Genomic DNA, 21,082 nt, shown 5'->3' on the forward strand with positions numbered 1-21,082 from the left:
CAGTTCTCCCTGCCAGCTAACATGTCCATGGGGGATCATGTGATCTCCTGCAGCTAGGATTCTGGAGGCAGTGAAGCTTCAGCAGCAGCTGCCTCAGGAAACAGGGAGGAGGTCATGGCCCCTCCTCCTGGCAGGTCTGTGTGCCACAGGCACCATATCAGGCAGGTGTACCATGGGAGGCTGGCATGTACCCCGCCACTTCTACCCCTGGCAGGTCACGTAGACCAGACTTTGGGGCTCTCCACACCTCCCCAGAGTGTCCCTCAGCCCCTTAGGTGTTCTGCAGCACTGCCAGCCCTAAATACCTCTCTAGTGCCTGCCTTGGTTTTTTTTTTTCCCCCTGTGTATGCATCACACTTTACCGTTTCTTTGCATGTGTCGTATTTTTTTGTTGAGAATTTGACATTTTAGATATTTTATTATTGCAACTTTGGGTACTGACCCACTCCAGAAGTGGTTGTGATCTTTGCTGGTTTTTTACTTGCTAGTTTGTTTAATGTCTTGGGTGAACTATTCCTGTAAGTCTATTTCCCACTCAGCGTGTAGCCTCTGAGTTATTTTTCTATTTTTGTCTTTCAACCTGACTATCTGGGGGGTCACCCCTGTGTAATTATAAGGCACTTACTTCACAAAGATTACACTTAAGCCCCATTTCACTAGATACATGTTTACTCTCTACCATGAGATGTTTGTGTGGCTTGAAGGTTACTATCTTAATTCAAGGAGTTTACGGTTTTATGCCCCATTCATCCTGGCACTAGTAGTTTGGTGGTTCCCTCTAGTGGTAACTCTGTATAGAGTGCAGCCTTGGGCATATACTCAGTCTTCCATACAATCATGGATGACCGTGATATTATTTCTAAGCCCGTATTTTTAGGAGTCACCCCTGAATTAGAGTAGCTGATTGTTCAGTCAGTGTCTTTTCAAAGGTTTTATTTAAGCACCTTGTGCCAAAAAGACTTCTTCCCTGCATAAATGGGTCTGTTTATGGCTCTGCCCCATGTCTTTCTCTGATTGCTTCTGAGTGGGTGTAGCATAGTGTATATCCACAGGCTTCACAAACAGGGTTGACTGTGATCCTAGGAAGACTCTACATTGGCTATCTCTTTCCCTGGTAATCACTATTAAATTCCGGCTGTTCTGTTGTTTTGCTTATATCAGAAATACCACCCATAGTTCACCAAGGTCTTCACTGTTTTCAACAACACACTTAGGCATGACTTCTCCACTCACTGTTCCAAATAATGTCCACTCCCTCATGCACAACTGAGGAGCTATTTACTCTTAAAGCTTGACTTTACTCCTGGACAGAACCCTTGTGTCTCTGCACTGAAGCTGCTGGTGGGAACCCACTTTTCCAGAGTAACACCCCTATTCTAAGAATGGGCACTGGGGACTGGAATATCAGCCCCAGTCTTGTCAGCTTGCCCCTCCAGACATGGAACCTCCACTCTACCAGCAAGGTAGTAGCTAGACAGTTGGGGCCAGTATCCTTTGCCTGCAGTACCTAAGGTAGACCTTTAACCCTATGAGTGGAGATAAGGTGTGAGAAGAGAGACCAGTTCTTCTGCACACCTAGAACAAGGCTTCCACACCTCAGAAGTAAGAGGAATGAGACACAGCAGCAGCCTTCACATCCTCGGACGAAAATATATCCCCAGGCAGCTGGGTGAAAGGGATCTACCATATTCTTTTTTGCACATGCCTGGGGTAGAACTTTTGGAACAAATAACTGGGAATGGATGGATAACGGACCAAGTTGTGGCTCAAATGCCTCACACTCTCGGTGTTCTGACCAAAACTTAGTAAATTCTCTTTAACAAATGTGTCTCCTAATGCTCTGTGGTTTTAGGAATATCTCCAGAGACTTCAAAATATTTTTTTCTTTTATAATTTTCACTGGTTTAATTGCTTTACTAGGGAGGGAGTCTAACATGTTCCTTATTCCATCATTTCAGAAGCTACATCTTCAGTATTTATTTTGTATTTTTTATGCCCATAGTTTCTAGCCCAGTATCTTCGTGCTTGATGTTCAGTATCTCCTCATTTGTTATTGCTAAAAGAATGAATGAATGAAGTTCCCAGAAAAATGTCTGGCAAGCTCTCCAGTATGGTGTTACTGTGTCCTGCACCGTTACTCCTCCCCATGACTTGACTCAAATTTGGGAAGATGGTCTTAGTCCTTACTTTCTCCCACATCAATGGGAGCACTGTTTCTTTCTAGCAGATAGAAGATAGGCTTTATGCATCCTCCCTTCTTTATGCAACATTGTATATTCAGTGTCTGGGGACATTTAAAATGGTCTAAAAATTTCTTTCAAAAATCTACAGGCAAATCAGGTTTTAGTAATCTATCATGCCACCCCAAAAGTTTTAATGTGGGTATAAAGATTTATTGTGGCACTGGACCATACATCTAGTGATTTCCGATCTGTATTACTTTATAGTAAAACAAAACAAAATCAAATTATTTTCTCCATAATAGCCGTAACATTTTTTGAAGAATGCAACTGGTGTCTCTTAGAATCATCTTTACTCTTGACTTTAAAAATATCGAAGAATACTACTGGCATCCTTAAGTCATTGATCTGGGTTTATGCTCTCAGCCTATACCTAGATTGAATACAGTGAACTGGTTTCTGATCAATACCGTCGGAATCTACCCTCTTGTGAACTGGACGTTACTTCTTTTATGCAGCCAAAGATGGCAGCAGATGGGCTGTGGTATTAAGTATTGCCAGATGTTTTGTGGCTTATGTTCTGAGAGTCATCACTGCAATATACACATTTCTAAATAAAAATGCATCTATAAGAGGCTGAGCTGCAGTTCTAATAGGGCACAGTTCCCATATGCCCTTAGAGCTCTCTATTTTTGCCCAATATCATGATCAATTGTGAAAAGTGAGTGCCTGGTATATGTTCTGGGTCTGAGAAAATACCTTCGCTTTCTCTTGTATTGAACAGTGATTATTTCTTACCTTATAACTTCTAAAATTTTCTCTTTTTATTTCCCCTTATCCACAGAATCTCAGTTGAATTCTATTTTATAAAAGCTAATATGCTTCTTTTTATATCCGTTATTTTATATTCCTCTAAGGGTGTCTGAAAGGGCTCTTAGGACATATGCACTTGGAAAAAATACTTATTTTTTAGCTAACAATTTCCCTAGCTTTATCCAAAGTGAAAACACGTGGGAAACTTACTGATTTCACAGGATTATACATTGCATAAGTGTTGATACAAGGAAACTGAGACAGAGAGGGGAGCATTTTAGTTAACTAGTGATGATATGGGCCTTGCCAAATAATTGTCAGGGAGTCCACATTTAAACTCACTAAATAAAATAATGAACACATGGGAGGGGTGGAGTGCCAGCAGCGAACTGTTCATTTCCACTGGGCGTTCATCCGTTTGTCTCTCAGAGGATTCATAACTACCAACAATTTGTTATTTCTCATTTTGTTGACCTGGAAAATATTATTTTTGATACCAGCATCAAAGAGAACAACTGTTTATGTAATCATAGACTTCTGCTTCAGAAGCATGCATGGCTTTAACTTTATTCCAGGGGTGAAAATAATATTTGTAGTGAGCAATTTGACTACTAAGCTATTAATCAAATGAGAAGGATTCAGAAGAACTGATTTTAATTCTGGTCTACCACCAACATACTGTGAATGAGTTTCAATGGCTGAATACCTGAATGCTTTCAAATACAGAATGGCAATGTCAAAGTCTGGTTTTCCTGCCTCCCAACTTTTCTGATTGCAAATGAAATGTGAATTTGTTATGATATGTGAATATTTTCAAAAAGAACTTCTTCATGAGGACTTAAAATATACAAAGCAAGCAGTAAAAACAATAAAAAATATATTTTCAACAGAATATAACACAAATATAAATACTAAGTTCTTCATTTAAGCCAAAATGTGGATAAAATGGCTCCTTTTGTTATTAACAAAGTGGGCCTAGAATACATGCAATCTCCAATTTGTACCGTCTACACACATTGTTATTTAAGGAATTTTATTTTGTACCGTGTACAATCACATTCATTTAAGTGTGTGTGTGTGTGTGTGTATATATATATATATTTAAATGTAAGTATACATATAAAGATACACACAATTAAATATAAGCATGTATACATACACACTTAAATATAAGTATACATATGTATATATGTGATCATACATATATGTGTATATACATATATATAGAGAGAGAGAGAGAGGCTCATGATTCTACAGGCTGTACAAGCATGGTGCTGACATCTTCTAGGGAGGCCTCAGGGGGCTTTTACTCATAACAGAAGGTAAAGCAGGAGCAGGCATATCAGATGGCGACAGATGGAGCAAGAGGAATGATGGAGGGAAGATGCCACATGCTTTTAAACAACCATATATGGTGAGAACTCATGATCTTGAGAACCAAGCCATAAGGGATCTTCTGCCATGACCCAAACACTTCCCACCAGGCCCCACCTCCAACATTGGAGATTACAATTCAACATGAGATTTAGAGAGGACAAAATTCTAACTATATTAATTATATTTAATATAAAAATAATACATAAATATTATATATAATTAAAAGTGCTTTTAAACATTTTCTTGGAAAAACTCTCAAAATCTAAAACTCAGTACTTCATTAATGTAGAATAATTCAATATTTATTTTTGTCAGAAATAACAAGAACATATTAAGAATTGGTGTGTGTGTGTGTGTGTAATTAAATAATTTTATTCCTCACAAATAATGGTATACTTGGAATTATTTGAGATGTGTCCAGTCTGGGATTATTTGGAAAGTAATAGCTGTTTAGACACATAACACTTTCTGTGATAGTAACATTTTTATAAGGGCATAAGTATAGTCTTTCCTAACATAAAACTACACAAAATTCAGCAATTTTAATAAGCCAACTTAAATTATACATTTTATCTCTCTTAACTATAAACGTGGCAATTTCAAAGTGATGTATGAAAACAAAACACTATAAATACTTGCAGAAGGTATGCTTTATCTCCTAACTACATTCCACTCCTTTTGCTAGAAAGCAGGATGGTAGTTGTCTTAGCACTGCCAAAGGAATTCAGAGTGTAGACAGTGCGTGATTTCAATAATACCATAAAATAGGCTGGATAATTTGTTTGGATAATAATACATTTGAATCTTTATTTTTTACTCAGTACCAAAGATGAGACTCATTTTTTTAAGGTCAATGAAATATGCAATTAAAAGTTACTTTCACATACCTTCCGTCCATGGGTGTCAGTGCAAATTCTCTGGGTTCACTTCTCCATAGATCTGTATAGAATCATACAAAATCATTCATGCAAACTGACCTGAAATAGCTTTGAAGTATTGAAAATTCCATTTTACAAGTTCTTCTGATCAGTAACAAAGTGGTACATCTTCATCTTGATAAAAGCCCCAAAGTATTTTCATTCATTGAAGTGCCTGATTTTGTGGGTTTTGAGAGTAGGAAGGAGTAATGGGGAGAGCAGGTCATTAAAAAAAAAACAAAAACAAAAAAAAACAGAGTGCAATCAGCACCAGGAAGGTGGCAGTATGCTGCTTTAAAAGAATTAAACAAATTGACCCTCTTCTGAATATTTCACTCTGTCTTTGACTAACACTTATTCATTACAATAGCCATTATGCATAAATCAACAGGCCTGGAGAGAGTGGGACACAAAAATAATTACATTATGGTTTATTTCACTTAACATAATGTCCTCCAGTTTCATCCATGCTATCACAAATAATAGTATCTCCTTTTTTTTAAGGCTGAATAGTATTCCATGTGTATATACACCACTTTTTTTAATCCATTCATCCAACTAGGGGCACTTATGTTGGTGCCATATCTTGGCTATTATGAATAGTGCTGCAATAAATATGGGATTGCAGCACAAAAAATGATAACTATGTGATATAATACATTTGTTAATTAGCTAGATTTAACTATTTCAAAATGTATATTATATATAATTTAAAGCATCATGGTGTAGATGATAAATTTATACAATTTTATCCATCAATTTAAAAAATCAAATTTTGTTAGCCGGGTGTGGTGGCAGGCACCTGTAGTCCCAGCTACTCGGGAGGCTGAGGCAGGAGAATCGCTTGAACCCGGGAGGCAGAGGTTGCAGTGAGCCAAGATTGTGCTGCCATCCACCTAAAATGTGTCTTGTTCCTCCTTGCCTTCCACCATGATTGTGATGCCTCCCCAGCCATGTGGAACTGTAAGTCCATTAAACCTCTTTCTTTTGTAAATTGCCCAGCCTCAGGTATGTCTTTATCAGCAGTGTGAAAACAGATTAATACAGTAAATGGGTACCAGTAGAGTGGAGTGCTGCTGAAAAGATACCCAAAAATGTGAAAGTGATTTTGGAACTGGGTAACAGGCAGAGGTTGGAACAGTTTAAACAGCTCTGAAAAAAAAACAACAACAACAACAACAACAGAAAAAACGTGGGAAAGTTTGGAACTTCCTAGAGACTTGTTGATTGGCTTTGACCAAAATGCTGATAATAATATGGACAACGAAATCCCAGCTGAGGTGGTCTCAGATGGAGATGAGGAACTTGTTGGGAACTGGAGCAAAGGTGACTCTTGTTATGTTTTATCAAAGAGACTAGTGGCATTGTGCCCCACCCTAGAGATTTGTGGAACTTTGAAATTCAGAGAGATGATTTACAGTATCTGGTGAAGAAAATTTCTAAGCAGCAAGGCATTCAAGGGGTGACTTGGGTGCTGTTAAAGGCATTCAGTTTTAAAAGGGAAACAGAGCATAAAAGTTCAGAAAATCTGCAGCCCGACAATGCAATAGAAAAGAAAATCCCATTTTCTGAGGAGAAATTCAAACTGGCTGCAGAAATTTGCATAAGTAATGAAGAGCCTAATGTTAATCACCAAGACAATGGGGAAAGTGTCACCAGGGCATGTCAGAGACCTTTGCAGCAGCCCCTTCCATCACAGGCCCAGAGGTTTAGGAGGAAAAAATGGGTTCGTGGGCCGGGCCCAGGGTCCCTCTGCTGTGTGCAGTCTAGGGACTTGGTGCCCTGTGTCCCAGCTGCTCCAGCTGTGACTATAAGAGGTCAACATACAGCTCAGGCTATTGCTTCAGAGGGTGGAATCCCCAGGCCTTGGCAGCTTCCATGTGGTATTGAGCCTGTGGGTGCACAGAAGTCAAGAATTGAGATTTGGGAACCTCCGCCTGGATTTCAGAAGATGTATGGAAATGCCTGGATGCCCAGGTAAAAGTTTGCTGCAGGGACAGGGCCCTCATAGAGAACCTCTGCTAGGGCAGAATGGAAGGGAAATTTGGGGTACAAGCCCCCACACAGAGTCCCTACTGGGGTACTGCCTAGTGGAGCTGTGAGAAGAGGGCCACCACCCTCCAGACCCCAAAATGACAGATCCACAAACAGCTTGCACTGTGCACCTGGAAAAGCCACACTCAATGCCAGCCCAAGAAGGCAGTTGGGAGGGAGGCTATACCCTGCAACGCCACAGGAGTCAAGCTGCCCAAGACCATGGGAATCCACCTCTTGCATCAGTGTGACCTGGATGTGAGACATGGAGTCAAAGGAGATCATTTTGGAGCTTTAATATTTGACTGCCCCAGTGGATTCTGGACTTGCATGGGGCCTGTACCCGCTTTGTTCAGGCTCATAGGCAGAAGGGACTTGCTTTGTCTCAGATGAGACTTTGGACTGTGGACTTTTGAGTTAAAGCTGAAATGAGTTAAGATTTTGGAGGACTGTTGGGATACCATGATTGGTTTTGAAATGTAAGGACATGAGATTTGGGAGCGGCCAGGGGCAGAATGATATGGTTTGGCTGTGTCTGTCCCCACCCAAATCTCATCTTAAAATCCCACATGTCATGGGAGGGACCCAGGCAGGCCTTTCCCATGCTGTTCTCATGATAGTGAATAAGTCTCACGAGACCTGATGATTTTATAAAAAGGAATTTCCCTGCACACACTCTCTCTTTGCCTGCCACCATCCACCTAAGATGTGACTTGCTCCTCCTTGCCTTGCTCCTCTCTGCCTTCTGCCATGATTGTTACGCGGCTCCAGCCATGTGGAACTGTAAGTCCATTAAACCTTTCTTTTGTAAATTGCCCAGTCTCGGGTATGTCTTTATCAGCAGCATGAAAATGGACTAATACAGTGACCATGTAATTTGTCTTCCCAAATGGGACACATTTGAAAGTAAAAGATAGTACTATGAACAATTATACAGGGGCAATAGGCATAAACCAGGACTGTCCCACAAAAACACTACATATGTCTTTGTTTAGCAGCTTCTGATAAAGATTACTGGTTACAGAGGAAATCAGTGACATTCAGATACAAGGAGAAATGCTACTAGTCTCACAATACTTGCATGTAAATTAGGGAAAAAATGAGTTCTTTTCTCCTGGTAGATGTATACAGCTCAATACCAGGGTATATGAATTTGGTTACTTTGTGCAGTAAGTGGTCTTCACAATCATATGCAATAGCCTTATATATGGATTTGTTTTAATGAAATCAAGGCAGAAAAAGTGTTTTTGAAGAAGTTTGAATTTGAGGAAAGAGGGCTTGAATTTGAATCACTGACAAATAATAACGGATACAAGAAGTGTGGCTGAAATAGCTGATTGTAAATTTCCAAGTGGAGTTTGGCATGAAGTTCAAGTACGATAGAATTGTATTCATTATCATTAGGCACCAATACTTCTAGAACCATACATTTTCAGGCTTTCGGCTGGTTTTTTCTTTCTCCCTTATCTCAGTTACTCAACTTTTCTTAGTATACCATGTAGGGATTTCACCTTGGTATAATCTAGACTATCTTTCTGATAGAAGGCTAACACCTATAAAGTATTATTTGGAACAAGAATATTTAATGCACAAATTATAAACTATATTTTACTAAGCCACTATTGCCCTGTTGGTTTCTTGGTAACTCACTCCATATTTTAGAATTATAGCAAGGGCATAGACTCTTAGTCTAAGACATTTGAACACAAAATATTCTTAAGCTGTGAGTACTGTTTTTTTTCCACTATTTCAAAAAAAATACAGATAACTATCAAAAACTTCTACTGACCAACCAGGGCCCTAGACATCTTAATAAACATTGAGATGTGAATTTTATTTTTAGACTTTCCATTTAAACTTAAATCCACTAGATAATTGTCAACTATATTTTCAGCTTTCTGTTGTGTAGATGCAGTTTAAATATTAATTTCCATAGGAGAAATACAAATAAACTAAGAAAGTGAAATTTAAAACAAACAACACTCCTTGTTTTTATTTTTAAGATAGTCTTCCCAAAATGTCCCTTGAAAATCTCTAAGAAAGAGCAGAGTTAATTTCCTTAGTGGAACAAAATGTCCTGACTAATCAAAATAATATTTTCAGATCTCTTATTCAAAGGATTACGGTTTAGTTAAAGAATAAGGAGTAAGGAAGTTATGTTTGATGCAAAACAAGCCTGGCACCAGTAGGGATGCTACTTCAGGAATAATATATTGTCCTTATTACTCTGCTGATATATAGTTATGACAATAAATAGACATTATCTTAAGGTGATAACAGCATTCTACCAGATCCAGAATAGATAAATTGCATCGTGTAGTTTCTTGATTTAATATACACATGAATTTTTAAAAGACCAAAGCAAAACTTATTTCTATATGGAAATGACAAGGAATGAAGAGACAAAGATAACTGCCTGTGCTTTGTTCAACCCTGCTGTCATGTATTGCATCACATTGAAAACATTTTTATTCAATTTTAAACCTGTTGATTGATGAGCTATTTTTAGTATTCTTTCTCTTGGAAATGTACCAGGTATGTACACACATAATGCAATTTGTTTCTCACATACAAAACACTTTAAATTGAGTAAAAACAAACAGCTTTCTAATTTCATGACATGTGGAAAAGAAATTATATTATGAATTTGCAGTAAAAATGAAATGATAGAAGTGAATTCCCTCATCTATTCTTCTTCAACTTGAGGGGATCTTAACTAAGAAAGTGGTATAGAAGGTAGTATGAGCCAATAATAAAACCAACTATTAAAAAACATTACATTTTCAAATGTTCTAGTAATGTATTGATCTGCATATTACCCCAGCACTTTTACATAACTTGTAAATTTTGAAAGTTTGCCTTTGTGGCAAGTTAATGACAATGAGCGCTATCTCTTTCAATTTAGGAAAATTCGTCTATTTAAAGTGACCTGTACTTACAGCTTTGTTTTTTTTTTTTTTTTTTTTTTCGTTTTTGAGACGGAGTCTTGTTCTGTTGCCCAGGCTGGAGTGCAATGGTGCGATCTTGGCTTATTGCAATCTCCACCTCCCGGGTTAAAGTGATTCTCCTTCCTCAGCCTCCCAAGTAGCTGGGACTACAGGTACACACCACCACACTGGGCTAATTTTTGTGTTTTTAGTAGAGACGGGGTTTCACTATGTTGGCCAGGTTGGTTTCGAACTCCTGACCTCAGGTGATCCACCTGTCTTGGCCTCCAAAAGTGCTGGGATTACAGGCATGAGCCACCGTGCCCGGCCCTAACTTTGTAATTTGAAAGCTATCGAGCCAGTACAAGAAATAAAATCCTGCCTCTATGATAATAGATTTAGAAGCCTCTAATGCAACATTGCTAGTAATACGATTTTGGAAGCAATTTTAGCCCACAAAGTCAAGCAATGATCTGTAGGATTGATTTTACTTCACTGAGGGTATATTAATGTGCCATTACTTTGGATTTCAGAAATAACAAATGTGTTTCACTATATACATGAAAACAGTGAAGTCAAGGTTGATTTTGAATTACTACATTATTTAATACACATACACCTATTTTTAAAAATATTATTTAAAATTAGATATTTGGGAACTATTATAATGTGGCGGGTTAATTTTCTGTGGTTTCTAACAGGTAAACTTCTGTTGATCAAATGCATTATTGTAATCTATTATGATACAAAAATGCTCTGTGTTAGGACATATGGATAAGCTCCAGTTTCTAGGCTGACCTTAAAGTGCTAATTTTGGTCTTCTGGTAATAAGGACAGAGATTAATCATGAGTTTTCCCGCTAGACATGAAAAATAATAATTTATTTCATATTTGGGAATGTGAATTTCAAAAGATGAAAAAACATCATCAATAGTTAATGCCATCTAGTGCTGAACACATAGCAATGGCAAAGAATGGGTGAAATGCTGTAACAACACAGAAAATATACAGAGTACAGAGCCACCTAGTGGTTATTTTAGCATTTCAAAATAGTCATATCTACTTGGATAAATGAATTATTAAGTATTAGGTGTCCCACAATTCTAAAACATTTTCAGTTTTTAGATGGCATCAAATTTAATTTCATTCCATGAATCTTGACTGTCTGTAATAAAGGTCAGCAAACAATGGCCTGTGGGCAAAATGTAGCTTACCACCTATTTCTGCATAGTGCATAAGCTAACAATGGTTTTTACATTTGTATATAGTTGAAAAACCCCGAAGAAAAATAATACTTTGTGACACATGAAGATTCTATAAAATTGTAATTTTATTGCTTATATATATTTTTGCTTATATATAATTTTATTGCTTATATATAACTGGAACACAACCTTGCTCATTTGTTTACATGTCTCTCGTTGCTTTGGACTACAATGAAAGAGAAAAGTAGTTGGAACTATACGTGGCCTGTAAAGCCTAAAATTTACTATCGGGCCCTTTACAAAAAACAAATTTGTTGGCTTCTACTCTAAAATATGTTGCAATTTGAAAAACACGCCAAGAAAGAAAGAATGCATGCATATATTTTATGTACTATGTGTAATATAAAATGTGATATACGAAATGGCATCACTCTGGTTCAAAACACAAAAATAAAGTTCAGGAAGCTATTTCAAGAAGATTGCCTGCATTACCTGCAAAAAGAAAACAGAAACAAACAAAAAACCAGGAACTTGCCTTGAACCTTTGAACTGGGCCAAACTGCAATGACCACAACATCCTGGAAAACAGCCGGATTTCACCAACACTGCAAATTCCTGAACAGCAACAACCAATGAACTACGGATTTGTGTACTAAGCCAGCTGCCTCCACCAATGATCATTCTTTCAAAGCAACTTGTGTAATCACCTTTAGCTTCCCTTCAAAAACCCTTACTTCCCTCCCTTTCTTCTGAACGCAATTTGGCTTCTAGCCAAATATGTGTCTTCCAAATAGCAATTCCTAAGACACCAATAAATGCCTAGTCTTACTGCACTGCAGTGTGGTCTTTCGCCTCTTGGTTGACAGTAATATATGTGTTTGTACATCTGTGTAAATCTGGTTTCTTTACTATATCTATTATTCATATCATTTATTTTGTTCCAATTATACATTATAATTATATGTATATATATTATATACAATTATACATTATATGTATATTATATGATTTTTTTGTACAGCTTTATTCTTGGGGATTCTAGGACACAGGCTTCAAGTTTTGGCTCCATTATTGTTTTCTTTATCCTTTTCTCCATTGATGGTTCATGCAGCTTCCTGAGTGCACAAAGCCTCCAAGACATTCCTGTGATCCATAGCCCCACATTGGACTGTCCAAGTGTGCTTCACACCATCTGGGTGATTTCTTTACAAAGGCCCCACAGGGGTGAAGAGTTGTAAATCATTGCTTGGCATTTCCAAAGGGCTCAATAGATGGACATTCTATTAGCACTGCATGAGGAGGAGAGGCCAGCCTCCATCTTCCCTGTCCAGAGATTTTGATAGTATGATGCCTCTATAAAATGGAATGAAGCCCAAAAGAAATATAGTGATGCCAACGCGAAAGGGTGGAAAACTCCAGTAAAATTACTCTAAGAAATAATCAGGCATTGTGGCTGCCTTTTACATGTGAAAAGGGAAGGATGCAAAACTGCAAGAGAGAGATGAATTAATGTATTTCTGCTGCTGTGGACATTAGGCTGCTGTGATTGTGGCAAAATGATTTTGAAACATTCGTGAGATTTGCCTGATATTTATCTTCTCAGACTTCCCTGACAAATATAATTAATTTATAGTTTGGTTTGTAAAACATTGAGACATAACAAACATTAAAATACATTTTTAAGATGCATTGGTTTGAAGATCATCATTTAAATTTTTATTCCTCCTTGCATTTTACAACCTTAATTTTACTAATAACGATGCTATTTGAAGATAATACCAAGAAGAAATTTTTATATAAATAGAATATAGAAACTTCATATGAGGTCTCTACTCTAACCCCTTTTGCCCAATAGAAGAGGCTCCTCGTGAATATTTTTGTCAATACCTGTTAAGAAACAGAAATAATTGGGGTTGTAATTGCTCCACATTCTGGCCAACACTTATCTTTTGTGGTTGTTGGTGTTTTGTTTTGTTTTTTCATGACAGCCATCTTAAGAGGTAGGAGGTAAAATGTCATCGTGATTGTGACTTGCATTTTCATTATTATTAATATAAAATATTTCACATTATCTGAAATCTGTAGCTCTGAAATATGAGTATTGATATAAACATTATTGATGAGGAAATTGAAATAAGAATGATTAAATTATCTGTCCAACCTAAAACAGCTTGTAGGTGGCGAAGCTTTGTTTTGAATCAAGATCATTGTTTTAAATTAATAAGTATAGTGCTTAGTACCAGTTGAGGTTTAATAATACATCTATTGTATTACTAATTTTGTACCACATTTATAATAAAACTAAAATGTTTATTATTGTTGAAAAATGAAGCAATTAGTGTTCTGTTGGAGAATGGAGTTACAGCGGTGCTGAGCCAGGGACCCAGCATCACCTCAATTGTTTCTGGCCCAGCAAGATCTTTCCTATTACCTTCCCAAGGGAGGTGCATAAAAGGCACAGAAAAGAAGAACAATCTTTGTTATTCAATGGGGTTTTAGCTCCAAATTCCAAAGTAGAGCACTGCAAAGCAACATAGATCACCTGGAAGGCTAAATAATCCTTGGTCTAGAGGACAGAAGACATAGAACCCAGAATCAAAGCAGTCTAAGTGGTCTTCTAGCTTTCAAGGCCCCACACCAAATTTATTATTTACCATTTTAATTAGAAAAAAAGGCTGCACCCAATTTTCATATTAATTGCTGGCCCTTGGACCCCACTTCCATGAACGAGAAAAGGTGCGTAAATGGAGAAAAAAAGGTAAAGCCATCCAGATGAGGCCAAACCCTATGGGTGAGGAAGAAGTGAGGGTGTGAGGTAGGGTGAAAAAGATCAAGTTCATTTGACAGGACTCTTTAAGGACTTAGAACACTAAATCCAATCAAGGATTGACCCACTAAATAAGGACCCTTGCATACTGGATGCACTGTGTGTGTGTGTGTGTGTGTGTGTGTGTGTGTGTGTGTGTGTGTTGATCATAACTATATATTGAAGAAAGAATAATGAAAAAAGGAGACCTTGAATGTTTCAGAAAGACTGTAGATTTACTAATGGAGAAGTTGCCTATTCATTTGTTTAACATTTGGAGTTCTATTTTTATTAATTTAAATTCTACCTCTATTTCCCTTATAACTTCCGCTCAACGATTACTTCTAGTTTTACTTCTAGTTCTGCCTTCTGGAAATATACATATAAAGTTGATGTGACACATTTGCTCATGAAACTGCAGCAATTACAAGATTTATCCTTTATCACATCAGATGCAAAACTTGATCACTACTCCCTCCCTACACATACATACACACAGAGGCAGCAAAAAGTTAACATCTGAATGCATAAAGAATTTAAAGTATAATAATAAAGAAAAAAAAGAATGCCGAATTTATAGATATGATCCCAAAAGCAAGGCAACAAAAGCAAAAAAAAGAAAAATAGGATTACATTAAACTAAAAAGCTCCTGCAAAGCAAACGAAATAGTCAACAGAGTGAAGAGACAACCTAAAGAATGGGAGAAAATCTTTGCAAAGCATACATCTGATAAAGGGTTAATATCCAAAATATATAAGGGACTCAAACAACTCAATAATAAACAACCCGATTTTAAAATGGGCAAAGGATCTGAACAGACATTTCTCAAAAAAAAGGTATACAAATGGCCAACAGACATGAAAAAATGCTCAACATCCCTAATTATCAGAGAAATGCAAATTAAAACAATGAAATATTACCTTGTATTTGTTAGAATGCTTACTAACAAAAAGGTGAAACATAAGTGTTGGAAGAATATGAGGAAAAGAAAGCCATTGTACAATGTTGGTGGGAATGGAAATTAGCACAGCAATTATGGAAAATAGTATGGAGGTTCATCAAAAAATTAAAAATAGAATTACCATATGATCCAGCAATCCTACTACTGCTTATATATCCAAAGAAAATGAAATCAGTAAGTTGAAGAGATATTTTCACTCCCATATTCACTGCAGCATTATGCACAATAGCCAAAATATGGAATCAACTTAAATATCCATCAACTGCTGAATGGATAGAGAAAATGTGGTAAATATGTACAATAGAATACTAGTCAGCCTTTAAAAAGAAGAAATTCTGTTATTTGACACAGCATAGATGAAACTCGATGACATTATGTTAAGTGAAATAAGCCAAGACACAGAAAGACAAATACTGCATGAGCTCACTTATATGTGGAATCTAAACAGTTAAACTCACAGACACAGAGAATAAAATGGTGGTCCTAGAGTCTTAGTGGGAGGATTGGACAGATGTTGGTCAAAGGATACAAAATTTCAGTTACATGGGAGTAATAAGTTCAAAAGATCTATTGTACAACATGATGACTATAGTTTATAACAGCATATTGTATTTTTGTAAATTGCTAAGAGATTAGATCTTAAGTGTTCTCACCACAAAAAAATTTAAGTATGTAAGATAATGGATATGTTAATTAGCTTGATTTAGCCATTGTACATGGTGTTAAATATACGTGATTTTTATTTGCCAACTAAAAAGGTTTTTTAAAAAAAATAAAAGGAACCTGACTTAAGGATACCATAATCTTTTAAAGTGGGCTGCTGACAAATCTGCCTAATCCTTGCCCTAGAAAGACACATTCTTTATTATCCTGAATAGTGAACAAATAGGCCCTTTGTTGCCTATCCCAGAAGGAGACAATATTTCTGTCTTTCAAGTTGTTCGCCATACAAACATCCTTGAAAAGATAGTTTAGGACAAAAGCTAATTCAAGGTGTGCAAAATGCAAGGGACCCATGGAAAATTATCTCCCAAATATATATGTGTGTGTGTGTATATATATAAAATTTATACTCATAAAAGTTAATTTTTGCATAAATTGGATCCATTTTTTAGTGACATGCTTTTCTTTATGGACATCTTACCTTGTCAGTATACCTCATTCTTCTTAACAGCTACACAGTATTGCATAGGGTCAACATGCCATAATTTATTATAATTCTGAACTACTTCCCTATTAATGTTCATTTAAATTTTCCCCGATATCTTGCTGTTACCAAAAGATGCTGGGATAGATATGCTTTTGTAACGATGCTTCAGTATTTCTATAGCAAAGATTAATAAAAAATGAAATTTCTTTCTCAAAACACGTGCATTGAAACATTTGAAGGATAGGTACAAGTTGTCTATGTCAAATTATGTACCCCCAACAGTATGAGTTTCCAAGCCCTATTTTCCAGAGTGCTAACATACTTATATGCTCCCATTAAGGATGAACCGATGAAAAGATATGATTTAAAATTATCTTTGGGTTCCCCATCGTCTCAGCCCAAAATCTCCTTAAGCTGATAAGCAATTTCAGCAAAGTCTCAGGATACAAAATCAAAGTGCAAAAATCACAAGCATTCTTATACACCAACAACAGACAAACAGAGAGCCAAATCATGAGTGAACTCCCATTCACAATTGCTTCAAAGAGAATAAAATACCTAGGAATACAACTTACAAGGGATGTGAAGGATCTCTTCAAGGAGAACTACAAACCACTGCTCAAGGAAATAAAAGAGGACAAAAACAAGTGGAAGAACATTCCATGCTCATGGGTAGAAAGAATCAATATCGTGAAAATGGCCATACTGCCCAAATTAATTTATAAATTCAATGCCATCCCCATCAAGCTACCAATGACTTTCTACACGGAATTGGAAAAAACTACTTTAAAGTTCATATGGAACCAAAAAAGAGCCCGCATTGCCAAGTCAATCCTAAGCCAAAAGAACAAAGCCGGAGGCATCACGCTACCTGACTTCAAACTATACTACAAGGCTACAGTAACCAAAACAGCATGGTACTGGTACCAAAACAGAGATACAGATCAATGGAACAGAACAGAGCCCTCAGAAATAATGCCACATATCTACAACTATCTGATCTTTGACAAACCTGAGAAAAACAAGCAATGGGGAAAGGATTCCCTATTTAATAAATGTTGCTGGGAAAACTGGCTAGCCATATGTAGAAAGCTGAAACTGGATCCCTTCCTTGCACCTTATAGAAAAATTAATTCAAGATGGATTAAAGACTTACATGTTAGACCTAAAACCATAAAAACCCTAGAAGAAAACCTAGGCAATACCATTCAGGACATAGGCATGGGCAAGGACTTCATGTCTAAAACACCAAAAGCAATGGCAACAAAAGCCAAAATTGAAAATGGGATCTAATTAAACTAAAGAGCTTCTGCACAGCAGAAGAAACCACCATCAGAGTGAACAGGCAACCTACACAATGGGAGAAAATTTTTGCAACCTACTCATCTGACAAAGGGCTAATGTCCAGAATCTACAATGAACTCAAACAAATATACAAGAAAAAAACAAACAACCCCATCAAAAAGTGGGTGAAGGATACGAACAGACACTTCTCAAAAGAAGACATTTATGCAGCCAAAAAACACATGAAAAAATGCTCATCATCACTGGCCATCAGAGAAATGCAAATCAAAACCACAATGAGATACCATCTCACACCAGTTAGAATGGCAATCATTAAAAAGTCAGGAAACAACAGCTGCTGGAGAGGATGTGGAGAAGTAGGAACACTTTTACACTGTTGGTGGGACTGTAAACTAGTTCAACGATTGTGGAAGTCGGTTTGGCGATTCCTCAGGGATCTAGAACTAGAAATACCATTTGACCCAGCCATCCCATTACTGGGTATATACCCAAAGGATTATAAATCATGCTGCTATAAAGACACATGCACACATATGTTTATTGCGGCACTATTAACAATAGCAAAGACTTGGAACCAAGCCAAATGTCCAACAATGATGGACTGGATTAAGAAAATGTGGCACATATACACCATGGAATACTATGCAGCCATAAAAAATGATGAGTTCATGTCCTTTGTAGGGATATGGATGAAGCTGGAAACCATCATTCTTAGCAAACTATCGCAAGGACAAAAAACCAAACACCACATGTTCTCACTCATAGGTGGAAACTGAACAATAAGAACACATGGACACAGGAAGGGGAACATCACACACCAGGAACTGTTGTGGGGTGAGGGGACGGGGGAGGGATAGCATTAGGAGATACACCTAATGCTAAATGATGAGTTAATGGGTGCAGCACACCAACATGGCACATGTATACATATGTAACAAACCTGCACGTTGTGCACATGTACCCTAAAACTTAAAGTATAATATTAATTTTAAAAAATAAAATAAAAATAAAAAATAAAATAAAATTATCATTGGGTAGTACTTTTTGAAAACTAAAAAATGTAATTTTGCCCTCTGTACCAAATTTATTCCTATACAAATGCTGGAAGCTGGCTATTATTAGTTTCAATTTTAAATAAATAAAGGAAGCATTTCAATAAATGAGAAAACTATGGAAAAGAGAGAAGTAATCAGAGCTTCCAGTGCTAATTTCTTATATTTTTGTATTCAATGCTGCTGCCTTCCCTGACACAAATAAGGTATACGCAATCTATGAGGCCATACATCAAAAGGAATGCAAGAACTTCCTACTGGAGCATTTCTACAATGTATTTTATCCCACATAAGCAACTTTGCTACATAGCTTCATCACGTTTTCCAAAACTGAGTTTCATGGCAGTGGACTTGAGACTAGGGATTCTTACTGAGCTTGATGTCAACTAAAACTTGTTTGGTTTTTGTTGTTTTGTGTTTTTGTTTGTTATTTGATGCTGCTGCTTCTGTTGTTATACTTTTAAAATAAACTGCCACTTAGCTGGGTATTCCCAACCTATTTGTGTGTGTAGGTATAATGTTGTATTTTACTTCTGAATGAATAACTTAATACGACTCCTAAATGCATCACCTTGCCAACTTCAGCTCATATTTCCAGATTGTCAAGATCTTTTCACACTTGATTCTGTCTTCTATCATATTTGCTGACTCTTCCATTTCTACATCATCCATTATTTAATAAACACAGAATTCATTCAACTCACTTATTAAAGTGTTGAACAAGACGTATCCAAACCCAAGCATATACCTATGCCAGCAATATCTTATCTGAGGGTGGACATCATTCTCTTTACAAGCCTGTCTTGATTTTCATCAGTAGAGCAATGGCCATGAATTCAGTCCAATGTCACTGGGTCAGGTGTAGGGTACACAAGATGACTGTAGTAAAATGAAATGCTAATGAAAGGGAGAAAGCTGCCACTTTTCACATATATCTGTAGTTATGTAGGCTTCATAGGAAAGGTAGTGTAAAAAGATAGCACATACATAGAATTAAATTCTAGTAAAATAAGATGAGCTTAATTTATTCATTTTGAGCATTGATATAATGAATAATTTTACTTATATATTTATTTATTTTTAGGTGCAAACTTTTTTATTTTTATTTTTTGTGGGAACATGGCATATATATTTTTAGGGTATGTAAAATATTTTGATACAGACATACAATGCATAATAATCACATCAGGATAAATGGGGCATCACCTCAAGCATTTATCCTTTCTTTGTGTTACAAACAATCCACTTATACACTTTTAGTCATTATAAAATGTACAATAAATTATTGGTGACTGTGGTCACTCTGTTGTGCTATCAAATACTAGATCCTATTCTATTTAACTATATTTTATAACCCATTAACTATCACCTCTTTCCCTACAACTACCCTTCCTAGCCTCTGGTACCCATCCTTCTACTCTCTATCTCCATGAGTTCAACTGTTTTAATTTTTAGCTCCCACAAATGAGTGAGAACATACAAAGTTTGTTTTTCTATGCCTAATTTCATTTAACATAATGTCCTCCAGTTCCAACCATGGTGGTGGAAATGATAAGATCTCATTCTTTTTTTATGGCTGAATAATAAATACTTCCTTGTGTATATGTACCACTCTTTTCTATTTATCTGTTGATGAACCCTTAAGTTGCTTCCAAATTTTGGCTATAGTAAGTACTGCTGCAATAAACGTGGGAGTGCAGATATCTCTTCAATGTACTGATTTCCTTTCCGTTGGGTATATACCTAGCTGGGGGATTGCTGGATCATATAGTAGTTCTAATTTTAGTTTTTTTGAGGAACCTCCAAATTGTTCTCTATAGTGGCTGTACTAATTAACATTCCCACCAACAGTGTATAAGGGTTCCCTTTTCTCCACATCCTTGTGAGCATTCATTATTGCCTGTCTTTTGGATAAAATACATTTTAACTGGGGTGAGATGATAACTCAATGTAATTTTACATTGTATTTAGCTGATTATCACTGATGTTGATATACCTGATTGCCATTTGTATCTCATCTTTTGAGAACGGTCTATTTAGATCTTTAGCCTGTTTTTAAATTGGATTATTAGTTTATTTTCCTATAGAATTGTTTGAGTTCCTTATATATCCTGGTTATTAATCCCTTGTCAGATGGATCTTTTGCAAATATTTTCTCCCAATCTTTAGGTTGTCTCTTCACTTTTTTCATTGTTTCCTTTGCTGTGCAGAAGCTTTTTTAACTTGATGAAATCCCATTGGTCTATTTATGTTGGTTGCCTGTACTTGTGGGGTATTACTCAAGAAACCTTTACCCAGTCCAATATCCTGGAGACTTTCCCCAATGCATTCTTTTAAGAGTTTCATGGTTTGAG

At 36.6% G+C, this 21,082-nt stretch overlaps 1 protein-coding gene across 5 annotated transcripts in view; it reads right to left on the reverse strand.

Moving 5' to 3' along the window:
- The window catches only part of LOC117977530 (lanC-like protein 3), a 291,833-nt gene that overhangs the window by 203,925 nt on the left and 66,826 nt on the right, over positions 1 to 21,082 (reverse strand). For 3 of the 5 annotated variants that reach the window (XR_010111307.1, XM_063601935.1, XM_063601933.1), the window contains one exon: positions 5,258 to 5,309. The exons of the other annotated variants lie outside the window; for them this stretch is intronic. Coding sequence is in view for 2 of the 3 variants with exons in the window: in XM_063601933.1 (XP_063458003.1) it covers positions 5,258 to 5,309 (52 nt within the window). In the remaining variant the exon portion in view is untranslated. The remainder of the gene's footprint in view (positions 1 to 5,257; positions 5,310 to 21,082) is intronic. 5 annotated transcript variants of the gene reach the window in all.

Source organism: Pan paniscus, chromosome X (genome assembly GCF_029289425.2).
Source record: "Pan paniscus chromosome X, NHGRI_mPanPan1-v2.0_pri, whole genome shotgun sequence".
Lineage (NCBI taxonomy): Eukaryota > Metazoa > Chordata > Mammalia > Primates > Hominidae > Pan > Pan paniscus.